Raw genomic sequence first — 19,135 nt, 5'->3', positions numbered from 1 at the left:
GTGGACCATTGAGAAGTCGAGAATGATTTTTCCAGCCATATCGTTGATGATGATATCACGGATCTTGGGATCGACAGTAACACCGTAATTGATTAGCCGATCACTGTTACGAAAATTCGTACGTTCATTCACGATTTGAACCAGGTTTTTGATTTCCAGATTATTGCTGGTAACATGTTGTTCGATTAGGTGGTTGAAGCTCGCGAACATTTCTGGAATCATGTTTTTGTCAATATCTTTCCTCACCCCTTTCAGGAAGATCGTTGGAGCCAATTTTCTGGGTGGTTCAGCAATAATTTTGTTTGTAGCTACAGCGATGTTGTTGAATTTATTTTTGCTCTGCTCATCTCGGAAATCTAGAATCATCTTGCCATTGGATAGACCTTGAGCTCCAGTCATATCAATGCCGTGTTTTGCTGGTTGAATCAGGTCGGATAGCACTTTTCTGGTTATGGTGGTGTCGGTGTTGTCGATTACTGAAATCACAGTCTGGTGTCTAGGCGTGGATGCACTCTTGTTTTCTTTTACGATGTCGGCAAAAGAAACCGGTTTATTCACCTTGGTGTTGGTTACGTTGTTGTTCTTTTGGCCCATTATAATTTCGGTCAAATTTTTAACACTATGTTTTAGATCCAGGATACACATTTTCATTTCTGCAATGGAGTCGAGACTGTCTTCATCGTCGCCTAGAATACTTTCTTTTTCTTCGTCGTAGATATGTCGCTTACGCTTGGCGTTGGTTGACAGTTGCTCTTTTAATGCCTGGTTTTCGGTATGCAAATTGATTGCGATCTTCAAGGCCGTTATTGTTTGAAATTTTTTCTCCGTGCTGATGTTTCCTTTAAGATCCATGGCCATTCCTAATGCATCAGTGATGTAGTGGATGTCTTCTGTTATCACTGGTTGTTGTAAATTTGAATTAAGTGGGTTTGTGCGAGTGATGGTTGTCGTTAACGGTTGTTGTGTTGATAACGGCATGTGGGTGTGTGATGATGATAATTGTACAGGCGTCGGAGGTCTAGACAAAACTGTGGATTGTAAGTACCGATAATCAAATGATGAAGTGCCGTATGTCTGTGTGTGATGCGGGATTTGTTGTTGTGGCTGTGTGTATTGTTGTGACGTGTACTGTGTCTGTGATTGTGTCGGCATATAGATTGTGGACGGTGGCACTGTATTGGATGTATATTGGGCATTTGTTGATGTATTTACATTGCTTGTGATTATGTTATGTCTTGATGTATGACGTTGAGGCATAACGTTGACATTCATGTGTGATGTTGTTGCGATATTGTGTGAAGTGGTGATTGGTTGTGTAACAATATGTCTGCTGGTGGATGGTTGCGTAAAATCAATGTTTGTCATTGGTTGTTCGTTTGAGTCATCCTCCATGATTTCTATGGTTTGTTTGCTCATGACTGGAGATGCTGTTGACACTCTGATATTTTCTGTTATTGGAGATGCTTTCTCACTAACTTTTATGATTTTTTTTGCTGTCGGTTTACGGGTGGGGCCCATCAAGGTTGAATTGATTGATTTATATGAATGATGAGCCAATTGTTTATTAAACGTGTGATGATTCAATGTCAATGAGATGTGAATGATTTAGTCGAAGCTGTGATTGTGATAAATGATGATGACCCAATACCGAATTGATGTAAGGTCAAAAGAAGAAATAATGGTTTATGAAAAGTGAAAGTTGTGAATGGAATTATGTAATCAGAAAATAACATGAAAGTGTGGTTAATGTTGACAATTAATAAAGGATATGGTGTCGGTTCGTATGATTGTAAAAAAAAAAGAAATTTATTTATTTACCAGAAAAATATAATTGTATTTGATATGGTTTGTGATAGAATCTAACAAAGAAATTGGTTTGGTAAAGGTTATTGTGTGATAATAATAATGATTTATGCAAATGTGAATGTTATTTGAGATATGTGTAATTGAATAAAGAATGATAATTAATAAACAATGTAATTGGTGTATGGTGATAATAATAAAATGTGTGATGGGAGGATCGGCGATGGTGGTAATGATCGGCAATAAGAAAATTGAAAGCTTACGGAAACTGAATCCAGATAATGATATTGATGAGCAGAAAATTGTTGATATTGTTGAAAGCCGAAAATAAATAATAAAATTGAAAGCCAGGATGATAAAAAAAAAAATGAAAATAAAAGCCAGTTGATGAAATTATGATTTTTAAGCCAGTAGATGAAAGTGATGATATATAAGCCAGTTAATGAAAAAAAAAAAAAAAAAAAAAAAAAAAAAGAAAAGATGATGATTTTTAAGCCAAATGATGAAAAATGATGATTTGTAAGCCAAATGATGAAAAATAATGATTTGTAAGCCAGTTGATGAGAATGAATCCAATTAATGAAATAGAGAGCCAAGTTAATAAAATTTTGATGAAATAATTTGATGAAGAGCCAATTGATGAGAATGATGAGATTATAGCCAGTAGTGAATGAAAGAGATCACTGGTATAGAAAATCAAAAAGATATAAATGAAAGCTTGATGTGATGAAAAAGATTGTGAATTGAAACAAAAGAAATTTTGTGGATGAAAAAGATTGATGTAAACAAAGCTCGTTTGAGCCAACGGGCCAAGACGTGTGTGTAGATGGCAATGAAATGATTGTGTGTTTGTGTGGTGTGTGTGAAAGATTGTCGTGAAATGAAGAGAAAAGAAAACGACAAAAATACAAGGATCGACAATGTGAAAGACGATATGATTTGGTGTGGAAAGAAAACAAATCAAGAATGAACAAAATATCTTTCATCATACCAATAGGTTGTTCGAATTGCAAAGTTTTGCCGGTTTTGCAAAAATATTTATATGAAAAAATTTGTATCTTGTTGTGGTGTCCTAACATTTTTTTCGATGTCGATAGTGGCATGTGAAAATAGTGAGGATAACAATCTCATAATGTTCAAATTTCATATCAAAGAAAAGGATTTTTGTCTTTTGTTTTGTTTCCTGAGCTATCCTGGTTGAATTGATTTGGCGGCAAAAAATGAACGATTATTTACATGTTCGTGTGCATGCGTGTATATTTGTTGTTGTGAATGAGACATGTTTGTATGACTTACATTGTTTTGACATTGATGATGATAAATTGGCCAAATTTTTGTTGTGATGTTGATGATGATGATTGGTTGGTCAATTTTGTTCATTATAATCGATGATGACTGGATGACTATTATTGCAGCTACTTGAAAGAGAAAAAGAAAATTTTTGCACGTCATCGCTGCTCAAGTGCCATGCTGGTTTTGTGCTGCTTTTGGTCGATCGAGGTCCATTCTGATTCTGCCAGCCAAACACGATTGTTGTATTTGATCATGGATAATTCTCCAGGATGGGCCAGAATTCCGCTACGATGTGCCAGTTATGATGAACCAACTGTGATATACTGACTGTGATAATTCTGCTAATTATTTGTCAATTATTATTGTTTTGTTTATTTATTTCAGGTCTATTGGCCATGGACTCGTCGTGTTGGAATCTCGTTTTTATTCGTTGGTTTTATTCTTCATTTATACCCGGTGATATCATTTCAAAAAATTATTATCAATTATATTGCTTTTATCATATTGTTTTTCACCCAGGTTGGTCCAGCTGCCGTTGATTCTTGGTTTGGTAAAACGTTCGTTCTGTGATAATACTGGTAAATATTCCTGTGATATATTGTTGATTCTGTTAATTCTTGTTGATTTAATTTAGATGCGGTGGTTTTAATTCGTTGGTTTTATCATCCGAAATTTTGTTTTGAATACTGTTGGTTCGTTGTCGTTACTTGTTGGATTTTTAAATTATTTTTATCGTCTGTACATAATGTAAATATTTGTCGCAACTTGTTGATTTATGTTGTTTTTAAATTAGTGTTGTTTCAATACCGGTGATTCTTAATACTGTTGGTTGTTAATTCTTGTTATTGTTTTGTCCATAGTTTTATTTGATGTTGATTCTTGTGGAATTTTTATTCTTGTTGATTGTTGATTCTTGATTCTGTTGTTGTCGGTGGATGTTGCTATTGCTTACAAGTGATCGTTTATGATTGTTGTTGTCTGTTGTTATTTAGCTGCATGTTGCTTGTTGATTTTAATGTCACTTGTTAATCTTGTTGATTTTGTTGTTATTGAATGTTGATACTTTGTTTTTACGATTGTTGATTTTATGTACTTTTCCATACCGGTGATTATTTGTTATTATTTCCTAAAATTATAAATTTGTTGATTCTTGTTGTTTTATAGATCGTATCGATATTGTGGCCAGATTGGTAGTGCCGGTTGCCATTGCATGCGAATATTTGATTAAATGATTTGCCGCTGCTGTTGATGCTGTTCCTGAACATTAGAATGGCCATGGGGAAGACAACGAGTGGACAGGCCATGTCGAAACATTATTTACGTCATTTTTGATTTTTATGATGACCTTTGTACTCTTATTTGTATAATGACTTGATTTATGCCATTTTATGCCATGCAATCTGTTATATTCGTTTGGCGGGAAACGTACCGTTGGATGGGCCATAGACGTTTTGAATCGTTGGAACGTATTTTACTGTTAGGACGGCGTGTGAAGTATAATACTTCACACGCCACTATTTTTTTTTTTGACTTTTTTTGTTGCGACGTGCCACTACTACAGATCCGGTTGTTTCCCATTGATTCTCTTCATGATTTCCTTATACTATGGATCGTGGATCGGAAAAGAAAAGAAAAAAAAAAAAACTGTAACAGGGATGCCGGCCGCTGTGATGCTGTGTTTGGATTGCCGGTACATTATTTCGTTGATCTGCATCGCTATACTGGAACAGACGACAGTTGCGTTACTGTTGTTCAATGTTGTTGATTCTTGTTATGTATGCTTCATTTGTTGATGATGTTTGCAGACTGATACGGCCAATACTATGTGGTGATTGTTTTTTGTTGATTCTTGTTGGTACCGGCTTTTGACCGTAACTATTTGGACTTTGAGGCAACTGCACACAACAGTGGCTGTTTACGGGAGCCACCCTGGGACTGTTGGTGCGCGTGACCACAAGTGGCCCTGTGTTGTGTTCTATGTGTGAGTGTAGGGTCTGTTAACAATTGTTGTGTCCTTTGTTTGTGTTGGAACATTAAATTAAATTACTGTGGGTTGATTCTTGTAAAGATTGTTGTGTATGTGTGGTCACGCTGTTGTGGTGGTCGAGCTTCACGTCCTGGTCCTCCGCTAGTTAATTGACATAGCGATTTACGGGAGCCACCCGGAAATGTCAATTTGGTACTGCTGCAAAGTGTTTTTGTGTGTGTGTGTAGAGGTCTGTTACAAGTGTTGTATCTTGTGTGCGTGTCTAACATAATTAAAATCTGGTGTGTGAGTGGATAAAAAAATTCTTGTGTGTGTGTATGCAAGCAGATACCATACCATCCCTTTCCTAGCAGAGGCTAGGTTAGGTTAGGTAATGACCGCAAGCCAAACCTCACGAGCTATGCTCGTGACGGTTTGGCGCTGTCCCGGAGGAGTGAACTCTGAGCCAAACCTCACGAGCTACGCTCGTGACGGTTTGGCGGGGGGTCCTGTAGGAGTGAATTTCGAGCCAAACCTCACGAGCTACGCTCGTGACGGTTTGGCGTGGTCCCGGAGATCGGTGAGCAGATGCCGTGCAATGTCATCAATTTAGCTGTGCATAACTAGCCACCATGATGCGATACCGGTTAATGATATTCATACGATTACGGTGGATGTAAACGATGAACTGATCTTCTTTGTTGATCAGCGAACATGGCAATGTTACCGTAGAAGACAGCCGTTAATCTGGTTTTTTCCTTGGGATCATCACTGTTGTTGATTGAAATTTGATAGTCATGTCTTAGACGGTTCAACGTATGACAATCGTTGATAAGGTGTTGAACTGACTGAAATCGGAATCCACAGCAGCATTTTTTATCATTCGATGGGTCATATTTTGACAAATATGCGCCAAATTGTCCATGACCAGTTAACGTCTGGGTGACGAATTTATCAATATATGGAACGAACTTACGTGCATCATGCAAGTTTGGACATAGCTTTTTGATGTTTGTGCCGAATCGATCTCTTAAATATCTGTCGTTCCAGCTTATCATCATGTTGTTGCGTTCATATTTTTTGATGTAGTTAATAGGCATCCTGTTATAGTCATAGTCTCGTGAGCGGTTATTGGCTGTTACTTTTGCATATTTCTTGAGCCTGTGGTACCATGATTCGGTTTTGTCCACCTTGTTCCAAACGACAATAATATTATCAGTGGATTTGTCGATTAATTCGTTCGCTAATCTTTGTCGATTTTTCCTGTCAATACGATTGATATGTTGTACCGTGCTTATGTTGTTGGTGATGATATATACCGTACGATTGTTGCTATTTTCATTTATCCAATTTGTTGCTTTCAATATGGCAAAAAGATCAGCTTGTTGTATCATGCAATAGGGAGGAAGACGAAAATGTTTAACGCCGATAATGTTCTCGTTGTTAAAAATCATAAATGCAGCACCGACGCCCATTGTTGTTTTGATGGATTTGACTATGATTCTAAACGGTGGTGATGCTGATGGTTCTTTAATGATGGTGGTAATTTTGCTCGTTGTATTGTTGTTGAGATCGTCATTTATATCTACTGTAATTGGTAAATCGTTATATTTATACTGACCTGTTGTTCTGGCTGTTGCTATTGCTGCTCTGAATCCAATGAATAATTCGATAGGTGGAAAATCAGCCAACGCTGTAACCGATATGTATGAAGACGATCTATAGGCTTTTACAGCTTGTTGTGCCATTGGTGTGACCATTTGTCTGAGAATCTTTTGGATATGTTGATACTTGACAGCCCTACCGGTAATCAAGGCACCATAAGACAGTATTGGCTCTGTGATGCTATGGTATATCATTCTTAGCACCTGAGGGCTAAGACCATGCGATTTACGAGCGATACCAGTTACAGCTCTGTTGATTCTCGTGGCTTTGGCAATGGCATATTTAATATGAGGCCGATAATCAAGCTTATGATCAATTATTATGCCGAGAATTTTTGTTTCTTTCACTGGATCAATAATTGAGCCATTCATTCTTACCGGTGGATATATTGGACGTGCAATTTTTTTAGAGACGTACATGATCTTGGTCTTCGATTCGGAAAATGTAAGCTTACATTTACGTCCCCAGCTGGCGGCCATATCCAGGATTTTATTTATTTTAACCGGCATGTATTTGATGCAATCACAGGCCACGACCATGGTAACGTCGTCGGCATAGGCTTGAATTTTCACATCCAGACCGAAATTTTTACAGAGAAGATCATTCACCACCAGATTCCACATCAATGGCCCCAGAATTGAACCCTGAACGGTTCCCCTATTGGTCGTCTTGTTGCATGTGACGCCTCCGTAACTGGCTGTGATTCGTCTATCATTTTGGTAAGCATCAATCAGCTGGATTAAATATTTTGGCGCACGATAATTGATCAATTGATTGATGATAAATGGATGCCACGTATGGTCAAAAGCTCCTCTGATATCGAGCGAAATTAGACAGACGTGCTTAAATCTGGTGATGGCTGATTCCAGGTCGTTGTGTAGATTCAGTAATGCATGATCAGTAGATTTGCCAGCTATAAAACCATATTGATAATCTGACATGTGGCCATTACTGATAAGATGATTGGTGATTCGTATTGACATTATTCGTTCCAATACTTTACCCAAGACGGAGATCAGACCAATAGGTCGATAAGCGTTGGTTTTGCTATAGTCGTCACGACCTGGTTTCGGTAATATACGAATAATCGAACTTTTCCACAGGTATGGTACATATTTTAGTCGAAGACATGCATTATATAAAGCGAGCAACAGGTCAGGAAAAGAGAGCCAAAGATTTTTTAAAATTCGCGGTGATATACCATCGAGACCTGGTGCTTTGCCGTCACGGAATTTATGAATGACATTATTCAGCTCTAGCAGCGAAACAGCTGTAACACCAGTATTGTTTTTGTTTTTCTCCAGCCATTTTTTTGTAAATTGACGTATCTCGTGCTGTTCATTACTATCGTCAAAATCGTCATCAGGAAATAATGAATTGACCAGTTTTGTTGTGGATTCGATAGGGCTGTTTGTACCTTCAATTGTTCGAGCAACCATGACATCACTATTTTTGAGCATCCGGCAGACCTTCTGATAACAGTTCTCTGGTCCTTGGCCATTTAGATACTTGTTGAAATCATCATTTTTTAAAGATTGTGATATGTCACGATACTGCTGTCTGGCGATCATATATTCATTTTTCAGTCTCTCTATCGTGAATGGATTGTGGCATCGACGAATTTTTCGATAAATTGCTTTTTGTTTCTTTGTGATGTCCAATAGTGATTGATTGCTCGTCCATTTAGCCGGTCGTATACGTTTATGTCGATATTTACCACAATGTAGGTTGCATGCAAATTGAATGGATACAGTGATTATTGTAACGGCAAGATCCAGTTCGTTGGTGTCATTGATGTTGTTGATAGTGGTGGCGGACAAATTGTGATCATGCAACTGATACTCGATATCTGAGCTCCATTCGGTCCAATTTATGTTGGTCGTGTTCCATTTGGTTGTCGATTGGTTTTGTTGGTGATCAATACATTGGTCAGTGATGGTGAAGGTGATAGGCCGGTGATCACTCAGATGAATTTCGTCATGAATATGCCAATTGTTGATTTGATCAAGAAGATTGTCGTTTACTAGGGTGAGATCAATGCATGAGGTGAGTCTGCGCTGACCACGCACAGTGTCAAAAGTTGGCCTATTTCCTTCATTCAAAATATGCAGATTGCACTGAACTATCGTTAACATTATTTCGTGGCCACGTTCATCTGATGTTGGTTCACCCCAGTAAATTGATTTAGCATTGAAATCACCGGCTATGATGCATTTGTTGTTGTTGGCATAATTAGTTGTATTGATCACACAATTGATTGTATTGTTGATGTTGCCGTTCGGTTCACTATACACAGATGCTATGATTATGTTATTAATGTTGGCGACGATGAAATCACTGTTTGAAAGATGTGTTATGATGATTGACGATAATGATGGATTAAGTAAAATGATACAAGCACGAACAGCTGGTTGATTATTATTATTTGATTGGTCGTTGTTGGATGTTGATTGATTGTTTGAAGCACTTTGTCGTCGAGTGATGCGTTGATTATTCGTCGGTAATTGAAGCTGATTTGTCACATACATTGGTTTAAATTTACTGTTGATTGATGGTATGTTGTTTCGTAAAGGAGGTTCACTTATGATTCCTATGTCAATTTTATTATCGTCGCAGAAGGTTAAAAACTGTGAAAGAGCAGTCGGTGATTTATTGCAATTGATTTGAGCTATACGGAGGTTTTCGGTTTTGGATGGTTGATGATTAATTATATTGAATTTTGTTGGCAATACGCATTAGCATTCTGGTGTAGACGGGACATGTTTTACTCACACTGCTATGGAAGATGTTGTCCTTGATGCCAGTTTTCACACAGTTGGTGCATCGAGGCTCCAGATGCTTATTTGGACATAGATTAAAATGATGACGTCCACTACAATGAAAGCAGAGCTGGTCTTCCGGTTTCAGCTGGCATTTTTCAGCCTTATGATTAAATCCGTAACATCGGTAACACTGCCGCAGAGGAGACATGTCTTCGACGTGGACCATTGAGAAGTCGAGAATGATTTTTCCAGCCATATCGTTGATGATGATATCACGGATCTTGGGATCGACAGTAACACCGTAATTGATTAGCCGATCACTGTTACGAAAATTCGTACGTTCATTCACGATTTGAACCAGGTTTTTGATTTCCAGATTATTGCTGGTAACATGTTGTTCGATTAGGTGGTTGAAGCTCGCGAACATTTCTGGAATCATGTTTTTGTCAATATCTTTCCTCACCCCTTTCAGGAAGATCGTTGGAGCCAATTTTCTGGGTGGTTCAGCAATAATTTTGTTTGTAGCTACAGCGATGTTGTTGAATTTATTTTTGCTCTGCTCATCTCGGAAATCTAGAATCATCTTGCCATTGGATAGACCTTGAGCTCCAGTCATATCAATGCCGTGTTTTGCTGGTTGAATCAGGTCGGATAGCACTTTTCTGGTTATGGTGGTGTCGGTGTTGTCGATTACTGAAATCACAGTCTGGTGTCTAGGCGTGGATGCACTCTTGTTTTCTTTTACGATGTCGGCAAAAGAAACCGGTTTATTCACCTTGGTGTTGGTTACGTTGTTGTTCTTTTGGCCCATTATAATTTCGGTCAAATTTTTAACACTATGTTTTAGATCCAGGATACACATTTTCATTTCTGCAATGGAGTCGAGACTGTCTTCATCGTCGCCTAGAATACTTTCTTTTTCTTCGTCGTAGATATGTCGCTTACGCTTGGCGTTGGTTGACAGTTGCTCTTTTAATGCCTGGTTTTCGGTATGCAAATTGATTGCGATCTTCAAGGCCGTTATTGTTTGAAATTTTTTCTCCGTGCTGATGTTTCCTTTAAGATCCATGGCCATTCCTAATGCATCAGTGATGTAGTGGATGTCTTCTGTTATCACTGGTTGTTGTAAATTTGAATTAAGTGGGTTTGTGCGAGTGATGGTTGTCGTTAACGGTTGTTGTGTTGATAACGGCATGTGGGTGTGTGATGATGATAATTGTACAGGCGTCGGAGGTCTAGACAAAACTGTGGATTGTAAGTACCGATAATCAAATGATGAAGTGCCGTATGTCTGTGTGTGATGCGGGATTTGTTGTTGTGGCTGTGTGTATTGTTGTGACGTGTACTGTGTCTGTGATTGTGTCGGCATATAGATTGTGGACGGTGGCACTGTATTGGATGTATATTGGGCATTTGTTGATGTATTTACATTGCTTGTGATTATGTTATGTCTTGATGTATGACGTTGAGGCATAACGTTGACATTCATGTGTGATGTTGTTGCGATATTGTGTGAAGTGGTGATTGGTTGTGTAACAATATGTCTGCTGGTGGATGGTTGCGTAAAATCAATGTTTGTCATTGGTTGTTCGTTTGAGTCATCCTCCATGATTTCTATGGTTTGTTTGCTCATGACTGGAGATGCTGTTGACACTCTGATATTTTCTGTTATTGGAGATGCTTTCTCACTAACTTTTATGATTTTTTTTGCTGTCGGTTTACGGGTGGGGCCCATCAAGGTTGAATTGATTGATTTATATGAATGATGAGCCAATTGTTTATTAAACGTGTGATGATTCAATGTCAATGAGATGTGAATGATTTAGTCGAAGCTGTGATTGTGATAAATGATGATGACCCAATACCGAATTGATGTAAGGTCAAAAGAAGAAATAATGGTTTATGAAAAGTGAAAGTTGTGAATGGAATTATGTAATCAGAAAATAACATGAAAGTGTGGTTAATGTTGACAATTAATAAAGGATATGGTGTCGGTTCGTATGATTGTAAAAAAAAAGAAATTTATTTATTTACCAGAAAAATATAATTGTATTTGATATGGTTTGTGATAGAATCTAACAAAGAAATTGGTTTGGTAAAGGTTATTGTGTGATAATAATAATGATTTATGCAAATGTGAATGTTATTTGAGATATGTGTAATTGAATAAAGAATGATAATTAATAAACAATGTAATTGGTGTATGGTGATAATAATAAAATGTGTGATGGGAGGATCGGCGATGGTGGTAATGATCGGCAATAAGAAAATTGAAAGCTTACGGAAACTGAATCCAGATAATGATATTGATGAGCAGAAAATTGTTGATATTGTTGAAAGCCGAAAATAAATAATAAAATTGAAAGCCAGGATGATAAAAAAAAAAAATGAAAATAAAAGCCAGTTGATGAAATTATGATTTTTAAGCCAGTAGATGAAAGTGATGATATATAAGCCAGTTAATAAAAAAAAAAGATGATGATTTTTAAGCCAAATGATGAAAAATGATGATTTGTAAGCCAGATGATGAAAAATAATGATTTTTGAGCCAAATGATGAAAAATAATGATTTGTAAGCCAGTTGATGAGAATGGAGCCAATTAATGAAATAGAAAGCCAAATTAATGAATTTGTGATGAAATAATTTGATGAAAAAGCCAATTGATGAGAATGATGAGATTATAGCCAGTAGTGGAAAAAGAGATCACTGGTACAGAAAATCAAAAAGACATAAATGAAAACTTGATGTGATGAAAAGAAAAATTGTAAACTGAAACAAAATTTTGTGGATGAGAAAAATTGATGTAAACACGACTCATTTGAGCCGAGCAAGTAAGGCGTTTATAGATGGCAATGAAATGATTGTATGTTTGTGTGGTGTGTGTGAAAGATTGTCGTGAAATGAAGAGAAAAGAAAACGACAAAAATACAAGGATCGACAATGTGAAAGACGATATGATTTGGTGTGGAAAGAAAACAAATCAAGAATGAACAAAATATCTTTCATCATACCAATAGGTTGTTCGAATTGCAAAGTTTTGCCGGTTTTGCAAAAATATTTATATGAAAAAAATTTGTATCTTGTTGTGGTGTCCTAACATTTTTTATGTCGATAGTGGCATGTGAAATAGTGAGGATAACAATCTCATAATGTTCAAATTTCATATCAAAGAAAAGGATTTTTGTCTTTTGTTTTGTTTCCTGAGCTATCCTGGTTGAATTGATTTGGCGGCAAAAAATGAACGATTATTTACATGTTCGTGTGCATGCGTGTATATTTGTTGTTGTGAATGAGACATGTTTGTATGACTTACATTGTTTTGACATTGATGATGATAAATTGGCCAAATTTTTGTTGTGATGTTGATGATGATGATTGGTTGGTCAATTTTGTTCATTATAATCGATGATGACTGGATGACTATTATTGCAGCTACTTGAAAGAGAAAAAGAAAATTTTTGCACGTCATCGCTGCTCAAGTGCCATGCTGGTTTTTTGCTGCTTTTGGTCGATCGAGGTCCATTCTGATTCTGCCAGCCAAACACGATTGTTGTATTTGATCATGGATAATTCTCCAGGATGGGCCAGAATTCCGCTACGATGTGCCAGTTATGATGAACCAACTGTGATATACTGACTGTGATAATTCTGCTAATTATTTGTCAATTATTATTGTTTTGTTTATTTATTTCAGGTCTATTGGCCATGGACTCGTCGTGTTGGAATCTCGTTTTTATTCGTTGGTTTTATTCTTCATTTATACCCGGTGATATCATTTCAAAAAATTATTATCAATTATATTGCTTTTATCATATTGTTTTTCACCCAGGTTGGTCCAGCTGCCGTTGATTCTTGGTTTGGTAAAACGTTCGTTCTGTGATAATACTGGTAAATATTCCTGTGATATATTGTTGATTCTGTTAATTCTTGTTGATTTAATTTAGATGCGGTGGTTTTAATTCGTTGGTTTTATCATCCGAAATTTTGTTTTGAATACTGTTGGTTCGTTGTCGTTACTTGTTGGATTTTTAAATTATTTTTATCGTCTGTACATAATGTAAATATTTGTCGCAACTTGTTGATTTATGTTGTTTTTAAATTAGTGTTGTTTCAATACCGGTGATTCTTAATACTGTTGGTTGTTGATTCTTGTTATTGTTTTGTCCATAGTTTTATTTGATGTTGATTCTTGTTGAATTTTTATTCTTGTTGATTGTTGATTCTTGATTATGTTGTTGTCGGTGGATTGTTGCTTGTTATTTAGCTTTACAAGTGATTAATTTTATTGTCGATTTATGATTGTTGTTTTGTCTGTTGTTTTGTTTAGATGCATATTACGGTAATTTTAAATTTAAATTAATACTGTTGGTTTTGTTGTTTATTTTCGTTGATTTTTCGATTTTATATTTTCGTTGGTTGGTTTTATCGTTGTTATGATACTGGTAAGGTTGTTTTTATTTTTGATAAATATGCATGCTTGTTGATTCTTGTTTTTTATTTTTCTTTAGGATTCTAGTCAATTTTATGCTGAATACTGTTGTTTTATATGATGGACGTTTAGTTTTTAACCCGTTGATTTTATCGTTTCAATACTGGTGATAATCTATTGTTGTTTGTTATAATTATGATTGTTGATTATTATTATTTTAATTGCAGATCCACGAATATTTCATTTGGTTCGACGGGATTTTGATGTTGTTGCTGTTGATGGTACACGTGATTGGCCATGGTGGGTTTATTCAGATGGATGGACAGCAGAAATATGATATATATTAATTTTATGATGATCATTGTATTTTATTTGTATGCTGACTTGATTTGTACCATATTTAAGCTATGAAGTCTGTTGGGTCTGTATGGCGGGAAAAATACCATTGAGTAAGCCATAGACGTTTCAAATTACTGGAACAGACTTCAATGGTGGGAATGCATGTGAAGTATAATACTTCACATGCCGCTATTTTTTTTATTTTTTTTTTTTTTTTTGACTTTTCTGTTGCGACGTGCCACTACTACGGATCCGGTTGTTTCCCACTGATTCTCTTCATGATTTCCTTATACTATGGATCGTGGATCGAAAAAAGAAAACTGTAACAGGGATGCAGGCCGCTGTTGATGCTGTGTTTGGATTACCGGTACATTATTTGGTTGATCCGCATCGCTATACTGGAACAGACGACAGTTGCGTTACTGTTGTTCAATGTTGTTGATTCTTGTTGTGTATGCTTCATTCGTTGATGATGTTTGTAGACTGATGCGGCCAATACTATGTGGTGATTGTTTTTGTTGATTCTTGTTGGTACTGGCTTTTGACCGTAACTATTTGGACTTTGAGACAACTGCACACAACAGTGGCTGTTTACGGGAGCCACCCTGGGACTGTTGGTACGCGTGACCACAAGTGGCCCTGTGTTGTGTTCTATGTGTGAGTGTAGGGTCTGGTAACAATTGTTGTGTCCTTTGTTTGTGTTGGAACATTAAATTAAATTACTGTGGGTTGATTCTTGTAAAGATTGTTGTGTATGTGTGGTCACGCTGTTGTGGTGGTCGAGCTTCACGTCCTGGTCCTCCGCTAGTTAATTGACATAGCGATTTACGGGAGCCACCCGGAAATGTCAATTTGGTACTGCTGCAAAGTGTTTTTGTGTGTGTGTGTAGAGGTCTGTTACAAGTGTTGTATCTTGTGTGCGTGTCTAACATAATTAAAATCTGGTGTGTGTGGATAAAAATTCTTGTGTGTGTGTATGCAAGCAGATACCATACCATCCCTTTCCTAGCAGAGGCTAGGTTAGGTTAGGTAATGACCGCAAGCCAAACCTCACGAGCTATGCTCGTGAGGTTTGGCGCTGTCCCGGAGGAGTGAACTCTGAGCCAAACCTCACGAGCTACGCTCGTGACGGTTTGGCGGGGGGTCCTGTAGGAGTGAATTTCGAGCCAAACCTCACGAGCTACGCTCGTGACGGTTTGGCGTGGTCCCGGAGATCAGTGAGCAGATGCCGTGCAATGTCATCAGTTTAGCTGTGCATAACTAGCCATCATGATGCGATACCGGTTAATGATATTCATACGATTACGGTGGATGTAAACGATGAACTGATCTTCTTTGTTGATCTGCGAACATGGCAATATTACCGTAGAAGACAGCCGTTAATCTGGTTTTTTCCTTGGGATCATCACTGTTGTTGATTGAAATTCGATAGTCATGTCTTAGACGGTTCAACATATGACAATCGTTGATAAGGTGTTGGACTGACTGAAATCGGAATCCGCAGCAGCATTTTTTATCATTCGATGTGTCGTACTTTGACAAATATGCGCCAAATTGTCCGTGACCAGTTAACGTCTGGGTGACGAATTTATCGATATATGGAACGAACTTACGTGCATCATGCAAGTTTGGACATAACTTTTTGATATTTGTGCCAAATCGATCTCTTAAATATCTATCGTTCCAGCTTATCATCATATTGTTGTGTTCATATTTTTTGACGAAACTAATGGGCATCCTGGTGTAGTCGTAATCTCGTGAACGGTTGTTGGCTGTTATTTTTGCATATTTTTTGAGCCTGTGATACCATGGTTCAGCTTTATCAACTTTGTTCCAGGCGATCACAATATTATCGATGGATTTGTCAATTATTTCATTTGCTAATCTTTGCCTGTTTTTCCTGTCAATACGATTGATGTGTTGTACCGTGCTTATGTTGTTGGTGATGATATATACCGTTTGATTGTTGCTATTTTCATTTATCCAATTTGTTGCTTTTAATATGGCAAAAAAATCAGCTTGTTGTATCATACAATAAGGAGGAAGACGATAATGTTTGACGCCGATAATATTCTCGTTGTTAAAAATCATAAATGCAGCACCGACGCCCATTGTTGTTTTGATGGATTTGATTATGATTCTAAACGGTGGTGATGCTGATGGTTCTTTGATGATGGTGGTAATTTTGCTCATTGTATTGTTGTTGAGATCGTCATTTATATCTACTGTAATTGGTAAATCATTATATTTATACTGACCTGTTGTTCTTGCTGTTGCTATTGCTGCTCTGAATCCAATGAATAATTCGATAGGAGGAAAATCAGCTAGTGCTGTAACCGATATGTATGAAGACGATCTATAGGCTTTGACAGCTTGTTGTGCCATTGGTGTGACCATTTGTCTGAGAATCTTTTGTATATGTTGATACTTGACAGCCCTACCGGTAATCAAGGCACCATAAGACAGTATTGGCTCTGTGATGCTATGGTATATCATTCTTAGCACCTGAGGGCTAAGACCATGCGACTTACGAGCGATACCAGTTACAGCTCTGTTGATTCTCGTGGCTTTGGCAATGGCGTATTTAATATGAGGCCGATAATCAAGCTTATGATCAATTATTATGCCAAGAATTTTTGTTTCTTTCACTGGATCAATAATTGCGCCATTCATTCTTACCGGTGGATATATTGGACGTGCAATTTTTTTAGAGACGTACATGATCTTGGTCTTCGATTCGGAGAATGTAAGCTTACATTTACGTCCCCAGCTGGCGGCCATTTCCAGGATTTTATTTATTTTAATCGGCATGTATTTGATGCAGTCACAGGCCACGACCATGGTAACGTCGTCGGCATAGGCTTGAATTTTCACATCCAGACCGAAATTTTTACAGAGAAGATCATTCACCACCAGATTCCACATCAATGGCCCCAGAATTGAACCCTGAACGGTTCCCCTATTGGTCGTCTTGTTGCAAGTGACGCCTCCGTAACTGGCTGTGATTCGTCTATCATTTTGGTAAGCGTCAATCAGCTGGATTAAATATTTTGGCGCACGATAGTTGATCAATTGATTGATGATAAATGGATGCCACGTATGGTCAAAAGCTCCTCTGATATCGAGCGAAATTAGACAGACGTGCTTAAATCTGGTGATGGCTGATTCCAGGTCGTTGTGTAGATTCAGTAATGCATGATCAGTAGATTTGCCAGCTATAAAACCATATTGATAATCTGACATGTGGCCATTACTGATAAGATGATTGGTGATTCGTATTGACATTATTCGTTCCAATACTTTACCCAAGACGGAAATCAGACCAATAGGTCGATAAGCGTTGGTTTTGCTATAGTCGTCACGACCTGGTTTCGGTAATATACGAATAATCGAGCTTTTCCACAGGTACGGTACATATTTTAGTCGAAGACATGCATTATATAAAGCGAGCAACAGGTCAGGAAAAGAGAGCCAAAGATTTTTCAAAATTCGCGGTGATATACCATCGAAGCCTGGTGCTTTGCCGTCACGGAATTTATGAATGACATTATTCAGCTCTAGCAGCGAAACAGCTGACACACTAGTATTGTTTTTGTTTTTCTTCAGCCACTTTTCTGTAAATTGACGTATCTCGTGTTGTTCATTACTATCGTCAAAATCGTCATCAGGAAATAATGAATTGACCAGTTTGGTTGTGGATTCGATAGGGCTGTTGGTACCTTCAATTGTTCGAGCAACCATGACATCACTATTTTTGAGCATCCGGCAGACCTTCTGATAACAGTTCTCTGGTCCTTGGCCATTTAGATACTTGTTGAAATCATCATTTTTTAAAGATTGTGATATGTCACGATACTGCTGTCTGGCAATCATATATTCATTTTTCAATCTCTCTATCGTGAACGGATTGTGGCATCGACGAATTTTTCGATAAATTGCTTTTTGTTTCTTTGTGATGTCCAATAGTGATTGATTGCTCGTCCATTTAGCCGGTCGTATACGTTTGTGTCGATATTTACCACAATGTAGGTTGCATGCAAATTGAATGGATACAGTGATTATTGTAACGGCAAGATCCAGTTCGTTGGTGTCATTGATGTTGTTGATAGTGGTGGCGGACAAATTGTGATCATGCAACTGATACTCGATATCTGAGCTCCATTCGGTCCAATTTATGTTGGTCGTGTTCCATTTGGTTGTCGATTGGTTTTGTTGGTGATCAATACATTGGTCAGTGATGGTGAAGGTGATAGGCCGGTGATCACTCAGATGAATTTCGTCATGAATATGCCAATTGTTGATTTGATCGAGAAGATTGTCGTTTACTAGGGTGAGATCAATGCATGAGGTGAGTCTGCGCTGACCACGCACAGTGTCAAAAGTTGGCCTATTTCCTTCATTCAAAATATGAAGATTGCACTGAACTATCGTTAATATTATTTCGTGGCCACGTTCATCTGATGTTGGTTCACCCCAGTAAATTGATTTAGCATTGAAATCACCGGCTATAATGCATTTGTTGTTGTTGGCATAATTCGCTGTATTGATCACACAATTGATTGTATTGTTGATGTTGCCGTGCGGTTCACTATACACAGATGCTATGATTATGTTATTAATGTTGGCGACGATGAAATCACTGTTTGAAAGATGTGTTATGATGATTGACGATAATGATGGATTAAGTAAAATGATACAAGCACGAACAGCTGGTTGTTATTAGGTTATTAGGTTAGGTTATTAAATAGGTTAGGTTAGGTTAGGTTAGGTTAGGTTAGGTTAGGTTAGGTTAGGTTAGGTTAGGTTAGGTTAGGTTAGGTTTAGGTTAGGTTAGGTTAGGTTAGGTTAGGTTAGGTTAGGTTAGGTTAGGTTAGGTT

At 37.4% G+C, this 19,135-nt stretch overlaps 1 protein-coding gene and 2 long non-coding RNA genes across 3 annotated transcripts; 2 read left to right on the top strand and 1 right to left on the bottom strand.

Moving 5' to 3' along the window:
- Positions 1-2,925: 2,925 nt before the first annotated feature.
- Positions 2,926-3,916, top strand: LOC142597499 (uncharacterized). Its single transcript, XR_012832216.1, has 2 exons — positions 2,926-3,674; positions 3,731-3,916. It is a non-coding gene; the product is annotated as an uncharacterized LOC142597499 (long non-coding RNA).
- Positions 3,917-13,244: 9,328 nt separating this feature from the next.
- Positions 13,245-13,620, top strand: LOC142597500 (uncharacterized). Its single transcript, XR_012832217.1, has 2 exons — positions 13,245-13,378; positions 13,435-13,620. It is a non-coding gene; the product is annotated as an uncharacterized LOC142597500 (long non-coding RNA).
- A 205-nt stretch (positions 13,621-13,825) lies between these two features.
- LOC124498584 (uncharacterized) lies at positions 13,826-18,892 on the bottom strand. The gene has a single exon (XM_047062362.2). The coding sequence runs from the start codon at positions 18,129-18,131 to the stop codon at positions 15,561-15,563; it is 2,571 nt and encodes an 856-aa protein (XP_046918318.2). The 5' UTR covers positions 18,132-18,892; the 3' UTR covers positions 13,826-15,560.
- Positions 18,893-19,135: the final 243 nt, after the last annotated feature.

Source organism: Dermatophagoides farinae, chromosome 4, assembly GCF_024713945.1.
Source record: "Dermatophagoides farinae isolate YC_2012a chromosome 4, ASM2471394v1, whole genome shotgun sequence".
Lineage (NCBI taxonomy): Eukaryota > Metazoa > Arthropoda > Arachnida > Sarcoptiformes > Pyroglyphidae > Dermatophagoides > Dermatophagoides farinae.
Note: the sequence above shows the minus strand (reverse complement) of the source record. Positions and strands in the feature narration are given on the sequence as shown.